Source organism: Mauremys mutica, chromosome 3 (assembly GCF_020497125.1).
Source record: "Mauremys mutica isolate MM-2020 ecotype Southern chromosome 3, ASM2049712v1, whole genome shotgun sequence".
Taxonomy (NCBI): Eukaryota; Metazoa; Chordata; order Testudines; family Geoemydidae; genus Mauremys; species Mauremys mutica.
In genome coordinates, this window is record NC_059074.1 from 92914600 (window position 1) to 92937039 (window position 22440).

Below are 22440 nucleotides of genomic sequence, written 5' to 3' on the forward strand. Positions count from 1 at the left end.
TGAAAAGTGACTTTCTGAAAATGCCACCTTTTTACTCAACAGTTCTTTTCCTGTGAGAGTTGTATCTGTTCCTACTTTAGTGGCAAAAATATTTATACTTTTTACTCTCATCAGCACTGAAGAGGCAACTCAGTTAAGACAGAGTGAGGTGGATTCCATTCCTTTTTGTGCATCATCAACACAGAAGTTTACATTCCCATCTACACTCTCATTCACCAGCCTTCCAAATTTCTAATATGTCCATGGTGGAGAGAGATTTCATCAGGTTAGAGGCTTTCTTCCATAGCTTCACCTGGCCATTGTCTAAGAAGCTCTGGTAATCTATAGCTTTGAGGACTGCAACCATGGCTTGATAAAAATGACACCAAAAAAATTCCAACACTGAAGGTCATGGTCTTGGGTGCAGCACCATGAGAAAAGTCTGCCTTCTCTCCAGCTAACCATCTGTCTAAAGTAGCTTATCTCACCACAAATGTCCTTTGCAGCATTTCCAAATGCTTTGATAAATGTAAACTTGTTATCCATTTACTTGCTTGGTGCAGAACATGGTGCTTTTCTGTCTTCCTCTTAAATTTTCCAAAGTTCACTGTCTGCCTCATGAGACAGGGCAACCCCCTGTGGTTCAATTTCATGTGTCTTGTCTCCCTATTGACTTCCGACACTCCTGTTGACTTCCCTCGTAAATGGGGCTTCACTGTGCTAGCTTACAATGCTTAATTTACATTTTGACAGAGATACACATCTTACCTTCTGCCTGGAAGAAACCTATTTTTCTCTTTGGTTGGTGACAGACTTTAAATCATATTTTTAGTACATATACACAACTCCTTATATATGATTTGTATATACTTGTTATGATTATGACAAACGCTTTTATTAGAGACCTCACATGACATCTATCAGAGCCTGTAACAGGGTGGTCTGACCAAGTGGTCGGAACCAAGGACAGAATCAGGGTCATGGTGGGAGTCACACCAAATTGAAAACCAGAGTCAGAGGCCACACCAAGTGTCAGAGCCAGAGTCATGCTAAGGATTAAGCCGTAATCAGACTCAAAAGTCACACCAAAGGTCAAGGATAGAGACAGCTGCAGGGGTCAAGGAAAGGAATCAGGAACAAGGAGCAGGGCATGGTAGAAAGAGAAAGGATGAGGAGTGGTGAAAGGAACAAGGAGTAGAAGCCAAGCAAAGAAGCAAGAACTTGGTCTCAGACAGCTTGGTGGTAACAGACCTAGCAACTAGTTGTTCAGACAAAGGGTGGGATAGGAATAAGAATATGTATGCCCAAAGAGGTCCAATCAGCAGTCTGCTTCTAGTCATTTGATCCCATTGATTCAGCAGGTATAGTCTCTGGTAGTGGGGTCTCAGTTGTCGCTCCCTTATCTGACCTTACAATGTTATGGCACAGAGGGTAAGGCTCTCAACACCTAAAGAGCCTGACAACACCATTTATGGGCAAATACCATGAAAGCGATATGCCAGGTACAGTGAATTTGTCAGGCCCGTTAGGAGGAGTTGTTGCTGTTAGGAGTTGCTGACCTACTAAATGTGATATGTAATCTATCACTTAAATCAGCCTCTGCACCAGATGACTGGAGGATAGCTAACACCACCATTTTTTTAAATGTCTCCAGGGGCGATTTTGGCAATTATAGGCTGGTAAACCTAACCTCAGTACCAGGCAAATTGATTGAAACTACAGTAAAGAACAAAATTATCAGACACACAGATCACAACTTGCATGGGAAGAGTCAACATGGCTTTTGTAAAGGGAAAGTATGCCTCATGACTCTATTAGAATTCTTGGAAGGGGTCAATAAACACATAGTCAAGGGTGATCCAGTGGATATAGGGTAGTGGATTTTCAGAGAGCCTTTGACAAGGTCCCTCACCAAAGGCTCTTTAGCAAAGTAAGCAGTCAGAAGATAAAAGGAAAGGTTATGGATCAGTAACAGGTTAAAAGACAGGAAAGAAAGGGTAGGAATAAGTGTCAGATTTCACAATGGAGAGAGATAAATAATCAGGTCCCTCAGGAATCTGTACTGGGTCCAGTGCTTTTCAACATATTCATAAATGTTGTGGAAAAAAAGGATCAACAGTGAGATGCCAAAGTCTGCAGATGACACAAAACTACTCAAGATAGTTAAGTCCAAAGAAGACTGTGAAGAGGCTCTCACAAAACTGGGAGACTGGGCAAGAAATTGGCAGATGCAATTCAATATTGATAAATGCAAAGCAGTGCATTTTGGAAAACATAATCCCAACTACAAATACAAAATGATGGAGTCTAAATTAGCTCTTATCATTTAATAAAGAGATCTTGGAGTCACTGTGGATAGTTCTTTGACACCATCCACACAATGTGCAGCTGCAGTCAAAAAGCTAACTATGTTGGGAACCATCAAGAAAGGAATAGATAGTAAGACAGTACATATCATAATGCCACTATATAAATCCAAAGGTACTCCCACACCTTGAGTACTGCATATAATTTGTGATTGCCCCATCTCAGAAAAGTTATATTGGAATGGGAAAAGGTACAGAGAAGGGCAATAAAAATGATTAGTGATATGGACCAGTTTCCATATGACAAAAGATTAAAAAGACGGGACTGTTCAGCTTTGAAAAGAGAAGACTGAGGAGGATATGATAGAGGTTTATAAAATCATGACTGGTGTGGAGAAAGTGAATAAGGAAGTGTTATTTACCCCTTCACATAACACAAGAACCAGGGGTCACCCGATGAAATTAATAGGCAGCAGGTTTAAAACAAACAAAAGGAAGTACTACTTCAAACAATGCACAATCAATCTGTGGAACTTGTTGCCACTGGATGTTGTGAAGGCCAAAAGTATAACTGGGTTCAAAAAAGAATCAGATAAGTGCATGGAGGATAGGTCCATCAATGCTATTAGCCAAGATGGTCAAGAATGCAACCCCATGCACTAGGTGTCCCTAAACCTCTGACTGCCAGATGCTGGAACTGGATGAAGGGATAGACCATTTGATAATTGCCCTGTTCTGTGAATTCCCTGTGATGTTCCTCTAGTGTTATCTGAACCGGTGATCTGCTAGGTCACTCTAATCCCCGACTCTGGGAGCCCACTCCTGGGCTATTCACGCACAGCCTCTAGCATGTAAGCTGCTCCTTAGATTGTACAACTGAATGACATTAGTCAATATCTTCGGTCCCAGACACAACCCTAGGAACTTCCGTCTTGCAGTGTCCAGTTATGCCCACTGGACACTGCAAGCTTATATGAGTTCGTCAATTTAACAAAGAAATTGATATGTACCAGGCTTGTTATCCCAAAGGGAGTCTCTGACATGCTTCAAATCAAATGCACTGCTTCCGGTAGAATAAATGAACAAATTTATTAACTACAAAATAGATTTTAAATGATTATAAGTCAAAGCACAACAAGTAGGATTTGGTCAAATTAAATAAAAGCAAAACACATTCTAACCTGATCTTAACACTTTCAGTGCCCTTACAAACTTAGAAGCTTCTCACCACAGGCTGGCTGGTTGCCCTTCAGTCAGGCTCTCCCCGTTGATCAGCGCTTCAGTCCCTTCTCTTCATGTGTCATTATATAATTCCTGCATCTGTAACTTTCACTCCATGCATCTGAAGAAGTGAGGTTTTTTACCCACAAAAGCTTATGCCCAAATAAATCTGTTAGTCTTTAAGGTGCCACTGGACTCCTTGTTGTTTTTTGTGGATAGAGACTCACATGGCTACCCCCTGATAAATGAATAGCAAATGTAACTTTTCTTGTCTGCATAGTAAACACTGGCATTTTTATCTGTTTGAATAATCAAAGTGGTGTTTTCCGTGCCTTCTTGGTTGCAAAGATTTGAACTGCTTCCTGCTGAAGGTCCACAGTCTGGACCAGCTCATACTTTATTGCGATGGTTGCAAGGCTGACCAGTCTCTCCTGTGTCATTGCAGAGCGTAGATGTGTTTTTATTAACTTCAGCTTGGAGAAGCTGCATTCTCCACTGGCAACTGTTACAGGAAGTGTTAGAAGTATGCGCAGAGCAACAAAAGCATTTGGAAAGAGGGTGGTCATCTTATATGTGCACATATATTCCAGAACAGCTTTTGGAGTTGATCCTGCTGAAATGTATCTTGAAAGGGCTCTCAGTTCATCACCTAAATCACTCGCATCAATATGGCACTTTGCGAACAGGGGCTGCTAACAGGGAGTTTCGCAAGAGAGTTCTCCAGGTGAAGGAGGAGCTAATACAGCATCTGTGGGGTGACTGTCTGTAGTGTGTGTTTGTTTGTGTTTGGGGGTTACTTGCTGTGTGCTGAGCTTGTGTTTGTCAGTCTGTTTGTTTGTTTGAGGGACCGTGTGCTCTGGCTGGCAGTTGGAGGCAGGTTTGAAAGCTCGAAGCCTCTGGTAATTGGCTGAGCCTTAATCAGTGGGCGGGGCATTCACTCAGGCCAGGGCTTTATAAAGCCGCGCACAAGTGACCAGGGGCTGCTAACAGGGAGTTTTGCAAGGGAGTTCTCCAGGTGAAGGAGGAGCTAATACAGCATCTGTGGGGTAAGTGACTGTCTGTAGTGTGTGTTTGTTTGTGTTTGGGGGTTACTTGCTGTGTGCTGAGCTTGTGTTTGTCAGTCTGTTTGTTTGTTTGAGGGACCGTGTGCTCTGGCTGGCAGTTGGAGGCAGGTTTGAAAGCTCGAAGCCTCTGGTAATTGGCTGAGCCTTAATCAGTGGGCGGGGCATTCACTCAGGCCAGGGCTTTATAAAGCCGCGCACAAGCGACCAGGGGCTGCTAACAGGGAGTTTCGCAAGGGAGTTTAGAAGGGGAGTGGGAAGGGAGCGGGAGTCCCTCGCCGGCCGTAACCCCTTCCTTGTGGCCCCCCCCTAAAATCCTAAAACCTATAAACCAAACTACATTCAAAACCTCTTTCTGTAAACCACCCTTCCACTAACTAGGAGACAATGCAGGCAGAAGCCCAGCAGCAGAGTGGGGGCTATCCAGTTTATGCACTGAGTGTTGCATGTATGATTACCTGCCCTATGGGCGGGTGGCGTATGTGTGCAGTCGGTGCAAGGAGCTCCTGGCCCTCAGAGACCATGTACGGGCTTTGGAGGCCAGGGTGGCGGAACTGGAGGAGCTAAGAGAGGCAGAGAGGTAAGTTGATGAGGCTTTCCGGGACACTGTAGAATTGTCCCACCTCCGCTCAGACAGCTCCTGTGCTGTTGAGGAGGAAGAAAGGCCCAGGGAAGCAGAGCAGTCAGTGGGAGCAGAGGGAAACCTTCCCATAGTTGGGACCCTCCTTCCAGATGGTGCTGGGGTTGCCTCTCGCACTGAGGTTGCCTCTCCGGGGGAGGGAACTCCAGTTTCTAGGAAAAGGCAGGTGTTAGTAATGGGAGATTCGATTATTAGAAATGTAGATAGCTGGGTCTGTGATGACCGGGAGAACCGTATGGTGACTTGCCTGCCTGGTGCGAAGGTTGCGGATCTCTCGAGGCATCTAGATAGACTTATGTGTAGTGCTGGGGAGGAGCCGGTGGTCGTGGTACATGTAGGTACCAATGACATAGGTAAGGGTAGGAGAGATGTCCTGGAAGCCAAATTTAGGCTGCTAGGGAAGAGACTGAAATCCAGGACCTCTATGGTGGCATTTTCAGAAATGCTCCCAGTCCCACGCGCAGGGCCAGGTAGGCAGGCAGAGCTTCAGAGTCTCAATGCGTGGATGAGACGATGGTGTAGAGAGGAGGGGTTCACGTTCATTAGGAACTGGGGAAACTTCTGGGATGGGAGGAGCCTATACAGGAGAGATGGGCTCCACCTAAACCAAAGTGGAACCAGACTGCTGGCACTAAACATAAAAAAGGTTGTAGAGCAGTTTTTAAACTAGGAGATGGGGGAAAGCCGACTGCTGCAGAGGAGCGTGTGGATCGAACACAGACTTCTCTTAGGGGAGAGTCTGATGATAGAGAATCTCCAGGTTATAATCAGGAGCAGAGGACTGAAAAGTATAATGTAAGGGCCGGATCAGATGATAAACAGTCACATAAAGAATCTGGCACATCAGAAAAAGGCAGGCTAATAAACAGGGACAAGTTTTTAAAGTGCTTGTACACAAATGCCAGAAGTCTAAATAATAAGATGGGTGAACTAGAGTGCCTTGTGATAAAGGAGGATATAGATATAATAGGCATCACAGAAACCTGGTGGACCGAGAGCAATCAATGGGACACAATCATTCCGGGGTACAAAATATATCGGAAGGACAGAACAGGTCATGCAGGGGGAGGAGTGGCACTATATGTGAAAGAAAGTGTAGATTCAAATGAAGTAAAAATCTTAAGCAAATCCACATGTTCCATAGAGTCTCTATGGATAGAAATTTCATGCTCTAGTAAAAATATAACATTAGGGATCTATTATCGACCACCTGACCAGGACAGTAATAGTGATGATGAAATGCTAAGGGAAATTAGAGAGGCTATCAAAATTAAGAACACAATAATAGTGGGGGATTTCAATTATCCCCATATTGACTGGGAACATTTCACTTCAGGACGAAATGCAGAGATAAAATTTCTCGATACTTTAAATGACTGCTTCATGGAGCAGCTGGTACGGGAACCCACAAGGGGAGAGGCAACTCTAGATTTAATCCTGAGTGGAGCGCAGGAGCTGGTCCAAGAGGTAACTATAGCGGGACCGCTTGGAAATAGTGACCATAATACAATAGCATTCAACATCCCTGTGGTGGGAAGAACACCTCAACTGCCCAACACTGTGGCATTTAATTTCAAAAGGGGGAACTATGCAAAAATGAGGGGGTTAGTTAGACAAAAGTTAAAAGGTACAGTGACTAAAGTGAAATCCCTGCAAGTTGCGTGGGCCCTTTTTAAAGACACCATAATAGAGGCCCAACTTCAATGTATACCCCAAATTAAGAAAAACAGTAAAAGAACTAAAAAAGAGCCACCGTGGCTTAACAACCATGTAAAAGAAGCAGTGAGAGATAAAAAGACTTCCTTTAAAAAGTGGAAGTCAAATCCTAGTGAGGCAAATAGAAAGGAGCACAAACACTGCCAACTTAAGTGCAAGAGTGTAATAAGAAAAGCCAAAGAGGAGTTTGAAGAACGGCTAGCCAAAAACTCCAAAGGTAATAACAAAATGTTTTTTAAGTACATCAGAAGCAGGAAGCCTGCTAAACAACCAGTGGGGCCCCTTGATGATCAAAATACAAAAGGAGCGCTTAAAGACGATAAAGTCATTGCGGAGAAACTAAATGGATTCTTTGCTTCAGTCTTCACGGCTGAGGATGTTAGGGAGATTCCCAAACCTGAGCTGGCTTTTGTAGGTGACAAGTCTGAGGAACTGTCACAGATTGAAGTGTCACTAGAGGAGGTTTTGGAATTAATTGATAAACTCAACATTAACAAGTCACCGGGACCAGATGGCATTCACCCAAGAGTTCTGAAAGAACTCAAATGTGAAGTTGCGGAACTATTAACTAAGGTTTGTAACCTGTCCTTTAAATCGGCTTTGGTACCCAATGACTGGAAGTTAGCTAATGTAACGCCAATATTTAAAAAGGGCTCTAGGGGTGATCCCGGCAATTACAGACCGGTAAGTCTAACATCGGTACCGGGCAAATTAGTTGAAACAATAGTAAAGAATAAAATTGTCAGACACATAGAAAAACATAAACTCTTGAGCAATAGTCAACATGGTTTCTGTAAAGGGAAATCGTGTCTTACTAATCTATTAGAATTCTTTGAAGGGGTCAACAAACATGTGGACAAGGGGGATCCGGTGGACATAGTGTACTTGGATTTCCAGAAAGCCTTTGACAAGGTCCCTCACCAAAGGCTCTTACGTAAATTAAGCTGTCATGGGATAAAAGGGAAGGTCCTTTCATGGATTGAGAACTGGTTAAAGGACAGGGAACAAAGGGTAGGAATTAATGGTAAATTCTCAGAATGAAGAGGGGTAACTAGTGGTGTTCCCCAAGGGTCAGTCCTCGGACCAATCCAATTCAATTTATTCATAAATGATCTGGAGAAAGGGGTAAACAGTGAGGTGGCCAAGTTTGCAGATGATACTAAACTTCTCAAGATAGTTAAGACCAAAGCAGATTGTGAAGAACTTCAAAAAGATCTCACAAAACTAAGTGATTGGGCAACAAAATGGCAAATGAAATTTAATGTGGATAAATGTAAAGTAATGCACATTGGAAAAAATAACCCCAACTATACATACAACATGATGGGGGCTAATTTAGCTACAACGAGTCAGGAAAAAGATCTTGGAGTCATCGTGGATAGTTCTCTGAAGATGTCCACGCAGTGTGCAGAGGCGGTCAAAAAAGCAAACAGGATGCTAGGAATCATTAAAAAGGGGATAGAGAATAAGACTGAGAATATATTATTGCCCTTATATAAATCCATGGTACGCCCACATGTCGAATACTGCGTACAGATGTGGTCTCCTCACCTCAAAAAAGATATTCTAGCACTAGAAAAGGTTCAGAAAAGGGCAACTAAAATGATTAGGGGTTTAGAGAGGGTCCCATACGAGGAAAGAGTAAAGAGGCTAGGACTCTTCAGCTTGGAAAAGAGAAGACTAACGGGGGACATGATAGAGGTATATAAAATCATGAGTGATGTTGAGAAAGTGGATAAGGAAAAGTTATTTACTTATTCCCATAATACAAGAACTAGGGGTCACCAAATGAAATTAATAGGCAGCAGGTTTAAAACAAATAAAAGGAAGTTCTTCTTCACGCAGCGCACGGTCAACTTGTGGAACTCCTTACCTGAGGAGGTTGTGAAGGCTAGGACTATAACAATGTTTAAAAGGGGACTGGATAAATTCATGGTGGCTAAGTCCATAAATGGCTATTAGCCAGAATGGGTAAGAATGGTGTCCCTAGCCTCTGTTCGTCAGAGGATGGAGATGGATGGCAGGAGAGAGATCACTTGATCATTGCCTGTTAGATTCACTCCCTCTGGGGCACCTGGCATTGGCCACTGTCGGTAGACAGATACTGGGCTAGATGGACCTTTGGTCTGACCCGGTACGGCCTTTCTTATGTTCTTATGGCACGTCAGCATGTGTCAACACTGTCTCTAGTGTCCTGCATTGCTGGTGTAGATTTTCTTCAGGTATAGTGAGGAGTTTTGAAATATCATACAAGATCCCAAATATACTGCTGTGTTCCTTGAGCTTCATGAAAGGTTCTTCAACTGACTGTATTGCACAATATAGCACCTGCTTAAAGAATTCAACTTTGAATTGTTGTTTGGAGTCTCTTATGGGATTATCCCGTGCCTCATAATCAAAATGTCTTCTTCTTCAGTGACTCTTGTATTCTTGAATGGGTGGGAAAACAGCTTCAGTTTGAAGTTCGTCTGCCAACTTCTGGGCACTCTTCAGAACATTTTGAAATTCTTTATCTGAAGAGTAAGACTGTAGATATGACTTTGCTTTGTCCAGTTGTTCCATTGCTCCAGATATATCAAGGTTAACACCTTGGAGTCTCTTGCTTACAACATTTATTTCAAACAGTATGTCATGACACAACGCTAAGCCACATGGAAATTTGAAGTTATGCATGTTTCTGGTGATTTCACTTACCTCTGCCACTGTTCTCCCACGAACAGTTCCTGTCATAGCATTATCCTCCATGATGGCAACTATGGCATCATCTATCTTCCCAATTTGGTGTTTGATAGGCTTTATCGCCTCCAATTGACTTTCTCATTGTGTGGCACTCAGTGGTTTCAGTGTCAGAGAGGATGTTCCCAGATGCTGCTTCAAAATTTGCCATTGATGAGTTGATGCAGAGAAAAATACATAGATGCTTTGAATTACATTAAAAAATTCAGCAACCTCACTAGAAGCTGATACTGCATCACTGACCACCAAGTTCAATGAATGAGAACTGTATGGGACAAAAAAAGCTTGAGGGTTTAACTCTCGGATCCATGTCTGCACTCCTCTGTTCTTTCCTCTCATGTTGGCACCATTATCGTAGCCCTGAATTCTCATGTCAGCTATTGCAATTCCTGTATCTTCCAGATTTTTAAGAAGCACATTTGTCATACCGGCTTCTGCAGTATCATCAATGTCAAATTCTAGAAAATGCTCTCTGACAGTCACCATTGCAGGGACATTTTCACTAGGTTCTGTTGTTGTTACAAAACGCACCATTAAAGTCATTTGTTCCGTATGGCTGATGTCAGGTGTGCAGTCCAGAATAACAGAGTACTATCTTGCTGACTTCAGATCTGCCACAATCTTCTGTTTGACTTTTGTTGCCAGTAACTGTATGATCTCATTTTGAATTGTTTTTCCAAGGTAGTGGTGTGTGTACATTTCTTGGGTGGTGACTCTTCTTAGATGCTCCTGGAGTACAGCATCGAACTCAGCCATAAGCGCCACAATTTTAAGGAAGTTTCCATTATTTGGCACATACAGCTGATTTGAAGTTCCACACGGTGCTAGGTTTTTGTGTAGCAAGCATTCTCACAATGGCAATGAACCGTTTCAGAACATTTTGCCAGTAAAGAGTCTCTTTACGGTTCATTGCCATTGTGAGAAAGCTTGCTACACAAAACCTAGCACCGTGTGGAACTTCAAATCACAGACTTTAAATCCTTCCTAAACTTCTGAATATATTCAGCCACTGGCCCCCCTTTAACCTCAGTATCACCCTGCCAGGAGTCTATGATGAAATCCAAGGGACTTTTGACCTTTCTCCCACACAGGATATCAAATGAGAGTCCTTGTGGAATCTTGGTTTACTTCCCGCTAAGCTAATAACAGACAGGGTAACATTATATCCTAGCCATTTGCCCTCTTGGTTCCATTTATTCCCAGCGGAGTTTTTAGAGTCCCATAAAATCTTTCAACTGAACCATCTGTCTCTGGGTGATATGGAGTACACCTCAGCTGTTTTACCCCACATATTCTCCATAATTTAGTAAATAATTGGGAGATGAAATCTGATCCATAATATGACACGGTCTCCTTTAGAAAAATCTACTCAGCTGAAAATAGTGAACAGAGCCATAGCCACTGTGTCAGCCTCTATATTAGACAGAGCAACTCCCTCTGGGTATCTGTGGGATACACCAAAAATGAAATGTGTAATAGTCATAAAAATGGTACTGAGTGCATTAGTCCACCAGTATTTCCAGTGCTGCCTCAGCCCTGATGTTTCCTGATGTTCTACTTTAAGGTGTGACAAAGTGGTAGCCTGTATATCTGAATGTTAATGTATGACAATGCTAAGCTGAGACCACAAGCAAAATACCAATCCCTGTTCTTCCTAAACAGTGCTGTTAAAAGAAATGAAACTTTTCTCATCCATTTGGTCCTTTTCTAAAATGTACTGGCTGAACCTTGGGAAACAGTAATTTGCTGATACTAAGGAGGGGGAGGGGAAGCCAGCCAATGCATAATTAGATACAGTAAAAGCAATGCAGTCCTCAGTGAAAATGTGAAAAATAATTGTTTACAAGTGCCTAATGGGGGGGAAAAATATATATCTATATATCTATATATATATACTCACTGGTTCCACTGATGACATCAGGTTTGGCTTTCATGATTTTGCAAAACTGTTTTCTACAGTTTTCAATCCACACTAGCTGTTTATCTGGATTTTTAAAGAATGCCAACAGCTTGTTGAGATCACTATCTAAAATAAAAATAAAACACAAATCAACTTTATCATAGCAACATTTTAAAAAATAAACAGTAAAAAAGCTACAAGCTACAGATAGGCCTGAGGGCTACTGCTCCTTAGCTTCACAGGGAGTGAGTACAGACACTAGTACTGTTCAGAGAGGAACAGGAAGCTCAGCTGACTTCTCCATCTCTTTGCTATCATCTTAGCCAGTGTTTGAGCAGCCCTCAAATGCTCTCACAAAAAAAAGATTGTTCAGCACTCCATAAGTAACAATCATGTATATCCCATGATGGCTGTTCACCATCACATGGGAGACGTAACCAATCCAACTGTGGAGATAGAAAGCAGGATTTTTTGTGCTTTATCCCAGGTCTTTGTACCCACTACATCTGATGGGGGGACTCTGGGTCATGTCTCACCTCCAGAATTCCCACACCACCTCCTACTGAGAATGGGGAAGTGCCTTGACGCTGGCATTAAGAGCTGCAGTTGAAGAGTATTCGGCTTTTTTCAGGAGTGCACTTGACCCTGGACACATCTTACTAAAGGATCAGGGCCTTGATTATCCCCTTTCTAGGTTTTAAAAGTAACTTCAGAATTGAAGTCATGCAATTGCAAGTGACATATCTTTAGGAATCAACAAGCTATCTTGTTTATTTAGCAAGAAAATGACCTTTTACAAATGTTCTTATTTTTTACTTCTTAATAATACCTTAATATTCAATTTTAAATTATTCTACAGCAAAAACACTTCTTGCAAGTAACCTTATTGCTTTGAATTGAGCGAGAATATTTATTTTTTGGTTTTCAGAGAATTATTACATTGCACATCATTTATTTCAAACCAGTCTCAGGATTTTAACAGTGTACTCATTATAAATTGTTTCCCTGTCACTGGGATTTATTTAACCAATTCAAAATAAATCAGAAAAGCTGATTACACTACTTAACTATTAACATTAATAATTCTTCCAAATTAATTAACAAGGAAATTCCCTTGTTATCTCCAAATAATTAAATCCTCAGTCAATGTCTTTCCAAATAATATGTGCTGACTTTAATAGTTGGTTATGAGAGCCTGAATATTTAATGTGAGGCAGGATTACAGGACTTGTAGTTGTTTCTTTCCCCTTTGCTGTAATATGTTGCAAAGGCTAGGGTTTAAGATAATTTCAGAACAGTGCAGAAGTATCAATTTACAAGTTAATTAGTTATTTTGCTTTACAAAGTCCTCTGGTGGAATTAAAGTTGGCAACTAAGGATCGGCTGGTATGTAGTTATACTCAGATGTACAGACACTCTTTTCTTAACCTGTGTATTATATAATCTTTTAACATTAGCTTTAATAAAAATTTTAAATCTGAGATTTTTGTTGCAGGAGAACAAAATAAAAGATCAGGGTGAAGTCTTGACTCCATTGAAGTCAATGGCACAATTTCCAATGACTCAACAGAGCTAGGATTTCATCCATTTCACCACCGCTCCTGGTTCCTCCTGGTCTCTTAATCTGATCTTTTGTCTCTTATCTCTCTTCACATAGTTAGTCAGTCAGTCTCCATGGCTTTTTCAGTAATGTTTTTCTACGTGCTGTTTTATTCCTGTCTCTTGCCTACAGACTTTACAACAACTGAGTCTTCACTGTGCTTAGGTTATGCCTCCCAGAATTCTGCGTCCACTTTATATCCACACAATCTCTTCACCAGTCACATTCAATCATGCAGATAGAGTTTAGCGCTAAACTCATCCCTGTAACTTCATTCCCCAAAACACTTCGTCTGATCCTGCAAAAGCAGCTAGCATCTGGCTTGCTCATGTCTCATACAGCTGATATGCACAAAAAGTACCAGTGGTGTCAGTGGACACAGGACCTTGCAATGTAACTTTTTTGTGGATGTAACATTTTGCAATTCTATGTCACATGATCAGAGCAAAAAAGACCAGACTCTAATCAGCATTCCTGTACATAACACCCTTACTGCAGCACAGGTAGAAGTTTCCCTCAGCGTTGGAAAGAGTCCATATGTCAGACAAGCATCTTTCTGAAGATATTATCTTGTTTTCCAGAATATCAGCTTTCTTTCCCCCCCTTTTATTTTATTTTAAAAATAAATAAATAAATAAATCTCCAACTGGAAAGAAAATCTCAAAAATGTAACTGATGTAGAGATGCCTGCTTGAGTCTGCAGAGGGTCTGGAAAGGTGAATGGCTCTGAGAGATGTAAATTGCCCCATTTCACCTCACTGAAGTGTTAACTCAGACAGAGATTATAATTTATATGTCAATATTATTAACCTTCCTTTCTCATGTAATGAAGGACAGATCTGAACAATTCACTGTGAGTGACGTCTCACTTTGATGCTACAAATGGTGTTTGGGGGATATCCCCCCCCCCAAAAAATAAAATAAAATGGTGAAGGAACCAAACCCAAGGAGCCTAGCACAGTTCACGGGCATATTCAGGCTCCACCAATGGGGAGCCAAGCTCTAGGAGCCAAGAGGCACACATAATCATGTTTTAATACACCTCTACCCTGATACAATGCGACCCAATATAACACGAATTTGGATATAACGTGGTAAAGCAATGCTCTGGGGGGGTGAGGGGGGAGTGGGCCGCGGGCTCTGGCGGATCAAAGCAAGTTCGATATAACGTGGTTTCACTTATAACGCAGTAATATTTTTTGGCTCCTAAGGACAGCGTTATATCGGGGTAGAGGTGTATCTGCATTATGTTCTGTGAGAATTGTCTCATTTTGGCATATGGATGGAGTTTATTTTATGGACAGAATTTCAAGGATTATCACCATCTCTTTTCCTCCACCCAGGTTTCTCTTAACAGGTTTATAGTTAAATAGACAATGCCATTTCTTCGAACTTAGAATGTAAAATATATTTCAGTTGATTCGTAATAAACCAATGTATCTTGATTTAACTTTTGAATTGCAATGGTTACCTCCAACCGAACTTGTGAGAAAATAGTTAAGTTTCAGAAGTTGCTAGGCAAGAATATCCTGCCCTAAAGGTATGATCAGTCAGTTAGAACTCCAACTACATAATACATCTATGATGTGCTCTATTGGTTAAGTGGGTTAGTACTCAATTTCCTGCAGTGCATTTGTATATGTACAGTTTCTCTGAAACTGGTCTGAACCAGAACATTGTAGCTCTCCTAAAGTTAAATTAATCTCTCTCCATAAAAGAAACTACTTTCTAATTCTCCTCCAAACTCTACTATTACTCAGATAGCTTTTTGTGTCTAAAGTGTCTTGGCATGAACTGGGGAACATAAATACCATAAGCCTTTATATCTGATTGCTTTTATTGTGAAAATCTGAATGAGTTTCTACTGCATTCAAGGGACAATAGCAAAATCTCACTGTGATCAATTTAAAACCTGCAAATTCACATGGATAATAACCAAAATAATAAGCCTAATGGGCAAAGTGTCCAACTTATAATTCACAAGCTATTGAATACAAATCCTATTAAGGGTATTTTTTAACTAAAGACTTTATATAAGGTTTTTCTCTCAGTGTCAAGTGGGTTGCCATTTAATTATCTTTATCAGCTGTTCTTAAAATGGTGGACAAAGGACGGAAGCAGGGAAGGAAGACCAGGTCATAGAAGAGAAATGCAGGTGAGGAAGATAGTTGTGTTCAGCGCTTTAAGCAGGGCACCAGGAAGACAGAAGTAGCTGGTAACTGGAGTGAGGGAGGAAAGAGCAGGACAGCTTGATGACAGGATTGAGGAGTATGTAAAGGGTGTGGGGCTGGGTAAAGGAGGGAAGCAGAATCCAAAAAGGGCAAGTCATTAGAGCAGTAGGCTTGCTGCTCCCCACCCCAAAAGTTGAAGGAAAAGCTCTAGATAGAGACAGAAGAAAGCTCAGGGAACAAGGGCTGAGGGGGTGTATGGGTAAAAGGTTCTGAGCAGAGAAACAGGGTTGGGAACAGGGTCTGAACAGGTTTGTTGTGGGGATTCTAGGCTTTGAGAGGCAGAAAAAGAAGGAAGCTTTGGGAGCAGTGGCTGATGAGGTCTGCGTGTGGAGGGTCCTGGGCTGTGGGATTGCTGCTCTGGGAACTTCAAGAACTCTATGTGGCTAGATTTCCAGTCTTGCACAGGTCCTGAACTATACTGGAGGCCTAAAGCTCCCACCTTGCACAGATCCTTAGCTAGAGAGGAGAGAATGACAGTGGGGTCTTTGGCATGATAGAGGAGCAAATGTTACTGTAGACAACATGAGGATGTTGTACATTCACAATGGAAAAACAGAAAAGTTGGGAGAGGAGGTGGTCCATGCAATTCTAAATAGAAAAGAAATGTCAGTGAGATTGTTTCTCCACAAGGAGGTTATCTACACACAAGAACGTTTGAGAAACCCTGATCTTTATCATCAAAACATACTGCTCCTGAAAATTAGACAATGCATCTATTAAATGTAATTTTGCATGTGACAAGAAATGCAAAATGCAAATTAAAAGCATAAATCATGATAAGTTAATTTAATTTTTAGTATTATTTTGCTTTGAATAACTTATGGTATCGTTAATATCACAGATAAAGAAATCTCACTTATTTTTAATTTGGTATTGCCCCTAAACAACAAGAGGACTGTGTGTATTATTCTAAACACTTACCCCTTAGCAGTTCTACCCCAAATTATATTACTGAAATTTAATTGAACACTTAAGGTAAAAGAAAAGTAACAGGGTATCTTGCTACAGTGTAAACAGATGGAATTTACATAATTTATTTCCTCTAGCAAATAATGACCTTTCTAAGTCATTTGAAGTTTCATCATAAATTATGTTTCAAATTCACATTAACAGAAGAGACACACAATATATTATTGTCCAGTGCTTCAGCCTGTAGGTCTCTAACTCCTGGCTGTGATAATTCATGCAAATAAATCACATCTTATGATTTTATTTTCCACATATCCTTTCCTAACAAAACAGAAACCACATGGACAAATGCCTAGCACCTGCCAGCACAGAGTAGCTTCTTGGAAAGTTTGAAGCATTATGTCCTTTGGGTAAATCCTGCCAGCTCAAGTTTCTGCCATAAAGGGGAGATGGGTGATATTTCTGTCTGCATCACAAGAACCTTATTTTCAATCCGGTAAACAAAGATGTCTGGTTGCCACGAAGGGCTCGTCATTAAGAGAAAGGGCTCTCTTACTTCATCTTCCCCATTTATTGAAAAGGTATGTTCTGCACAAGGCAGGTTAAAACCACTGGAAATGTTTTTGACTATAGTCTTTCCATGCAAAGCTACAGGTCCAAGATGGCATGAAAATGTTCTCACTTTTCACAGAAGGTACATGTATTCATCTTTCAACAGCTACAAATGAGTTCAGGGTGACAAGGCTTGAATATTTTAATTCCCTATTAGTAGGCTTCCATCAGTGTTCTCATCTTGCAGTAAATACTGAGTCCAACTGTACACCTGCTGAGTAGCTGTGATAATGTTACGCACATCCTGCATTCTTTGATGGCAATCTATAAAGTGACAGACTGACTTTAAATTGTCTTTGGTGGTCTATAAACTCTTACACCAGGGGAGAAACCTAGCTATGTTTGGGAATGTCTCTGTGAATCTGACAGATATCTACATGCTGACACTACCCACAATAGCTTTGCAGATGATTTGGTTTTACTTTAGCAACAACAAAATGTAGAACTTGGTCCCCTGGATATCCATCCATCTTAGCTTATTCACCCCTGCATTGTAACATGGTATCACAGAACTTTACTTTTTCAGGCATTTGCAGCTTTAAATCATTTTGAAGCCCCCACGTTCCTTTTAAATATCATCAAATTGTTTGGCTTTTTAAATAGTTTACCCAGTTTTCTTATACTTGTTTTACAAAATTGTTAGTCACAAATTCTTCAAAATGGGTGTGAGCACCTTAGCAAGGGGGGAAGTGGTGATAAAGGAGTAACTACAGTGTTATTACTGTTATCAATAGTTACTGGATGTCAAGAAGCTTGACATCTAAAATGTGTCTGATATGAGGGCTTGCTATGCTAAGTAATGAATGAGCTCATTGACTATGGCAGACAAATTTCATGTAAGTGGATGAATCACAGAAATAATAACCCATTTGAATCATTCTGACAATTGTTATTTTAAAAGGAATCTATTTTCCATTTTTTGGTGTTTTTACTCACAGAAGGCACAAGCATGTCTTTAAGAAGAGAGTTATGAACTAGAATTCACTTAATGTGTACCACCCCTTCAAAAGATTTATAAACTCATACCTGAGAGTTGACAGCTGGGATTCAGTGACCCCAATGGAAACCCATTAAACGTATTCTATTTATTTATTTATTTCTTAAGTAAACAAATCAATAAATGAAATATCATTCCTCACCCCAGAACTTACACTGTCTTCCACCCATGCAAAATGTATTTATTTTAACAAGTAAACAGTATCAGGCTGCTGTCTGCATCTCATAACAATGCCATCCTTGGAATGTGCATGTGCATGACAAGAATGGTCAGCAGTGCTTCCCTTATTATAGGCTTCAGGACAAAGCACTAACAGGAGTTCCTGATGCACCACAGGCTTCTCCAACAAAAGACAAACAGGAGCCACTGCTCTGCTTCTTCCAGTGGGGAAAAAGGGACCAGCTGCCCTTGAGGTCCTTGCCAGAGGGGACAGCAAAGAGGAGACACTGGTCCAGACTTCATCCTCTTCTCCATAGGGTTGGAGAGAGAAGCAGCACAGATCACCAGTGAACTGTAAAGAGAGGTGAGAAATTTTTTTTGCACTCTTGGCCGGCAGATAATAACGTTTCTCTGCCCCTTTGGGACTAGAAGCACAGGTGTGTGTGTGGGGGAGGGGGGCAAACTGTCCTAGCTGGCTCCAGTATGGCTTCATTAATGGAGAGAGCTATTCTGTTGGGTCTGGGAGCATGCAGAATGCCTACGAGTTTGTGCTGGGAGCAGGGGCGGCTCTAGGTATTTTGCCACCCCAAGCACGGCAGGCAGGCTGCCTTCGGCGGCTTGCCTGCGGGAGGTCTCCGGTCCCATGGATTCGGCAGCACGCCTGCGGGAGGTCTGCTGAAGCCGCAAGACCAGCAGACCCTCTGCAGGCATGCTGCCGAATTCAACCTGCCTGCCGCCCTCGCGGCGACTGACAAAGCGCCCCCTGTGGCTTGCTGCCCCAGGCACGCGCTTGGCGTGCTGGTGCCTGGAGCCGTCCCTGGCTGGGAGTCTTGAATCTCCTTGAAAGGAATCTAAAGTTCTCCAGCAACTCTGCAGAGAAGATCCTGGAATTTCCTGAAGTCATGGGGGGCGAGGAGGGGATGTAGAAGTCACCACTTTGTCTTGAGATGACAGTGCCAGTCTTGCAGGTTCTGGCAGAACCACTGGATCTGGAGTTTAATGTTCCTCCGCATTTGTCAGACCTGGGGACAGATCTGAGCATGCCCTTGGTGGGAGAGGAGACAAGAAGTGACTCCCTGGCAGATTGGATCGACTCTGTAGGAGGGTACTCTTCCCAAGGCCTCCAAAATGGCCAGTTGGAGGGGTCAATAGGTGGTTGAGGGGGCCCCAATGGGGTACCAGCAGCTTCAAGTTAGATGAGGTGGAAGTTGGTCTCAAACCAGTGCAGGTCTTTTGGGTAGTGGAGAACATGTAGGGTAAGGGAAGAGTGTTTCATTGGATGGCTCAGAATCTGGCAATGAGGAAAAGGCTGATTCTTGTTCCAGTGGCAATAGCATTGGTGCTGTTGAAGGGGAGGTGTATTCTGTGCATGGGCCGGGTGATCAGCTCCTTCCAGCAGTCAATTCTCTCAGGCCTGGTCTACACTATGACTTTAGGTCAAATTTAGCAGCGTTACCTCGATTTAACCCTGGACCTGTCCACACAACGAAGCCCTTTTTTTTTTTTTTCCTTGAAGGGCTCTTTAACTTGATTTCTTTACTCCACCTCCGACGAGGGGATTAGCACTGAAATTGGCCTTGCCGGGTTGAATTTGGGGTAGTGTGGACACAATTCAACGGTATTGGCCTCCGAGAGCTATCCCAGAGTGCTCCATTGCGACCGCTCTGGACAGTGCTCTCAACTTAGATGCACTGGCCAGGTAGACAGGAAAAGGCCCGCGAACTTTTGAATTTCATTTCCTGTTTGGCCAGCGTGGCGAGCTGATCAGCACAGGTGACCATGCAGAGCTCATCAGCATGATGTGCATATTGCCAGGGCACATTGTCCAGCCTGTACTTTGTGAGAAGTCTATGACCATGTCTATGTCCTCATTACTCTCGTCACCGCGCTGCTGTCACCTCCTCGCCTGGTTTTGCACAAAACAATTGTCTGTCATTGTTGGCGAGAGGGGCGACTGACGACATGGCTTACAGGGAATTAAAATCAACAAAATGGGTGGCTTTGCATCAAGGAGAAACACAAACAACTGTCACACAGAATGGCCCCCTCAAGGACTGAACTCAAAACCCTAGATTTAGCAGGCCGTGATTTCACAAAACAAATCGGGTCAATTTCTTGTTTTGATCCACTCCATCTATCTTTTACATCTTAGGCTGGCAGCAGACGGTGCAGTACGATTGCTTGCTATCGTTGTCTCCTGGGTGCTTGGCAGAAGATGCTGCATTACGAGTGCTAGCCATCGTCATCTCCTAGGTGCTCGGCAGAAGATGGAAATGACCTGGCTGAGTCATTCCCATGTCTGCCCAGGCGCCCCTGACCAACCTCACTGAGGTCGGCTAAAAGAGCAACCAGGAATATGACGATGATGGCTACCAATCGTAATGCACTGTCTGCTGCCAAAAGGCAATGAGCTGCTGCTGTGTAGCAATGCAGTCCCATGTCTGCCAGCACCCAGGAGACGTACGGTGACGGTGAGCTGACCGGGCTCCATGCTTGCCGTGGTATGGCGTCTCCTCAGGTAACCCAGGAAAAAAGGCGCAAAACGATTGTTTGCCATTGCTTTCATGGAGGGAGGGAGGGAGTAAGGAAGGGGCCTGACGACATGTACCCAGAACAACCCGCGACACTGTTTTTGCCCCATCAGGCATTGGGATCTCAACCCAGAATTCCAATGGGCGGCGGAGACTGCGTGAACTGCGGGATAGCTACCTACAGCTACCCACAGTGCAACACTCCGGAAGTCAACGCTAGCCTCAGTACTGTGGACGCAGTCCGCCGACTTAATGCACTTAGAGCATTTTATGTGGGGACACACACAATCAACTGTATAAAAACGATTTCTAAAAAAAACAACTTCTATAAATTCGACCTAATTTTGTAGTGTAGACATACCCTCAGAAGTGATATTATCCCATGTTGCAGCGCAGGCGTGCGTGGACAGAGCTTGACCATTAATATGATTGAAAGCAAAGTTATTTTATTTTTTTTTAGCATACATCTTTATACACTTAAAGCAAGCAATCAAGCAATTGCTAATTGGTTAATAAAATACACACAGGCAGCAGCTGTAACTTTATTGGGTAACATCATTCTAGACAGCTTTTTAATTTATTATCCTATTACTGCCTACCAGCAGATAAGAACTAGCCTCATCCTAGAAACTTGCATATCAGTTTCCCACACTCTCATGCACAACAATCCCACAATCCCCCTAGAAATGGAGGGCCCCAATGGAGAAGGGGATTCTGGATTCAGAAGAGCGAAAATGTCTTGTGGGGATGGCCACAGATTCAGCTCTCCCCAATGTGAGAGGGGTTCTTCTTGTCCAGACCATCGGAGCCAGCAAGGAGGGTGGTATCTGAAGTTGGCAGTGATTGGAATCCGTTGGTGCTGACAGATCCTGGGGTTTGGGAGGAGCCGGGAATAACTGTACCAATGGAACATGGGCTTGTGCTTTCTGGTCATGCAACTGGAACTTAGTATGTCTTAAGTCCTCATGGGCTGAGTTGGTGGGTTTGTTTACAGCCGAATCCAATTTCTTTGAAGTGGACTTAGAGGAAAACTCATGCTTATGAGAGTACTTCCTAGCTTCCCAACAATACCCGACCTTGGAGTCTGTGGGGGGTAATTCTCCCACACCAGAGTTGGACTTCACAGCAGGAGGCCTACTCCTTGCTGAATCAGGCCGAATCGCAGCCACTGGGAGCTGCGGTCAGCCATGCCTGAGGACGGTCAATGTAAACACTGTAGAGGCAGCAAAGAATCCTGTGGCACCTTATAGACTAACAGACGTTTTGCAGCATGAGCTTTCGTGGGTGAATACCCACTTCTTCGGATGCAAGCAGTGGAAATTTCCAGGGGCAGGTGTATATATAAGCAAGCAAGAAGCAAGCTAGAGATAACGAGGTTAGATCAATCAGGGAGGATGAGGCCCTGTTCCAGCAGCTGAGGTGTGAAAACCAAGGGAGGAGAAACTGGTTCTGTAGTTGGCAAGCCATTCACAGTCTTTGTTTAGTCCTGAGCTGATGGTGTTAAATTTGCAGATGAACTGGAGCTCAGCAGTTTCTCTTTGAAGTCTGGTCCTAAAGTTTTTTTGCTGTAGGATGGCCACCTTAAAATCTGCTATTGTGTGGCCAGGGAGGTTGAAGTGTTCTCCTACAGGTTTTTGTATATTGCCATTCCTAATGTCTGATTTGTGTCCATTTATCCTTTTCCTTAGAGACTGTCCAGTTTGGCCGATGTACATAGCAGAGGGGCATTGCTGGCATATGATGGCATATATTACATTGGTGGACGTGCAGGTGAATGAACCGGTGATGGTGTGGCTGATCTGGTTAGGTCCTGTGATGGTGTCGCTGGTGTAGATATGCGGG

The 22440-nt window shown here is 42.7% G+C and overlaps 1 protein-coding gene across 14 annotated transcripts in view; it reads right to left on the bottom strand.

The window, feature by feature from the left end:
* TBC1D32 (TBC1 domain family member 32) overlaps positions 1-22440 on the bottom strand; it is a 186229-nt gene that overhangs the window by 58601 nt on the left and 105188 nt on the right. For all 14 annotated transcript variants that reach the window (XM_045010109.1, XM_045010113.1, XM_045010116.1 and 11 more), the window contains one exon: positions 11560-11685. In XM_045010109.1, coding sequence (XP_044866044.1) covers positions 11560-11685 — 126 coding nt within the window. The remainder of the gene's footprint in view (positions 1-11559; positions 11686-22440) is intronic.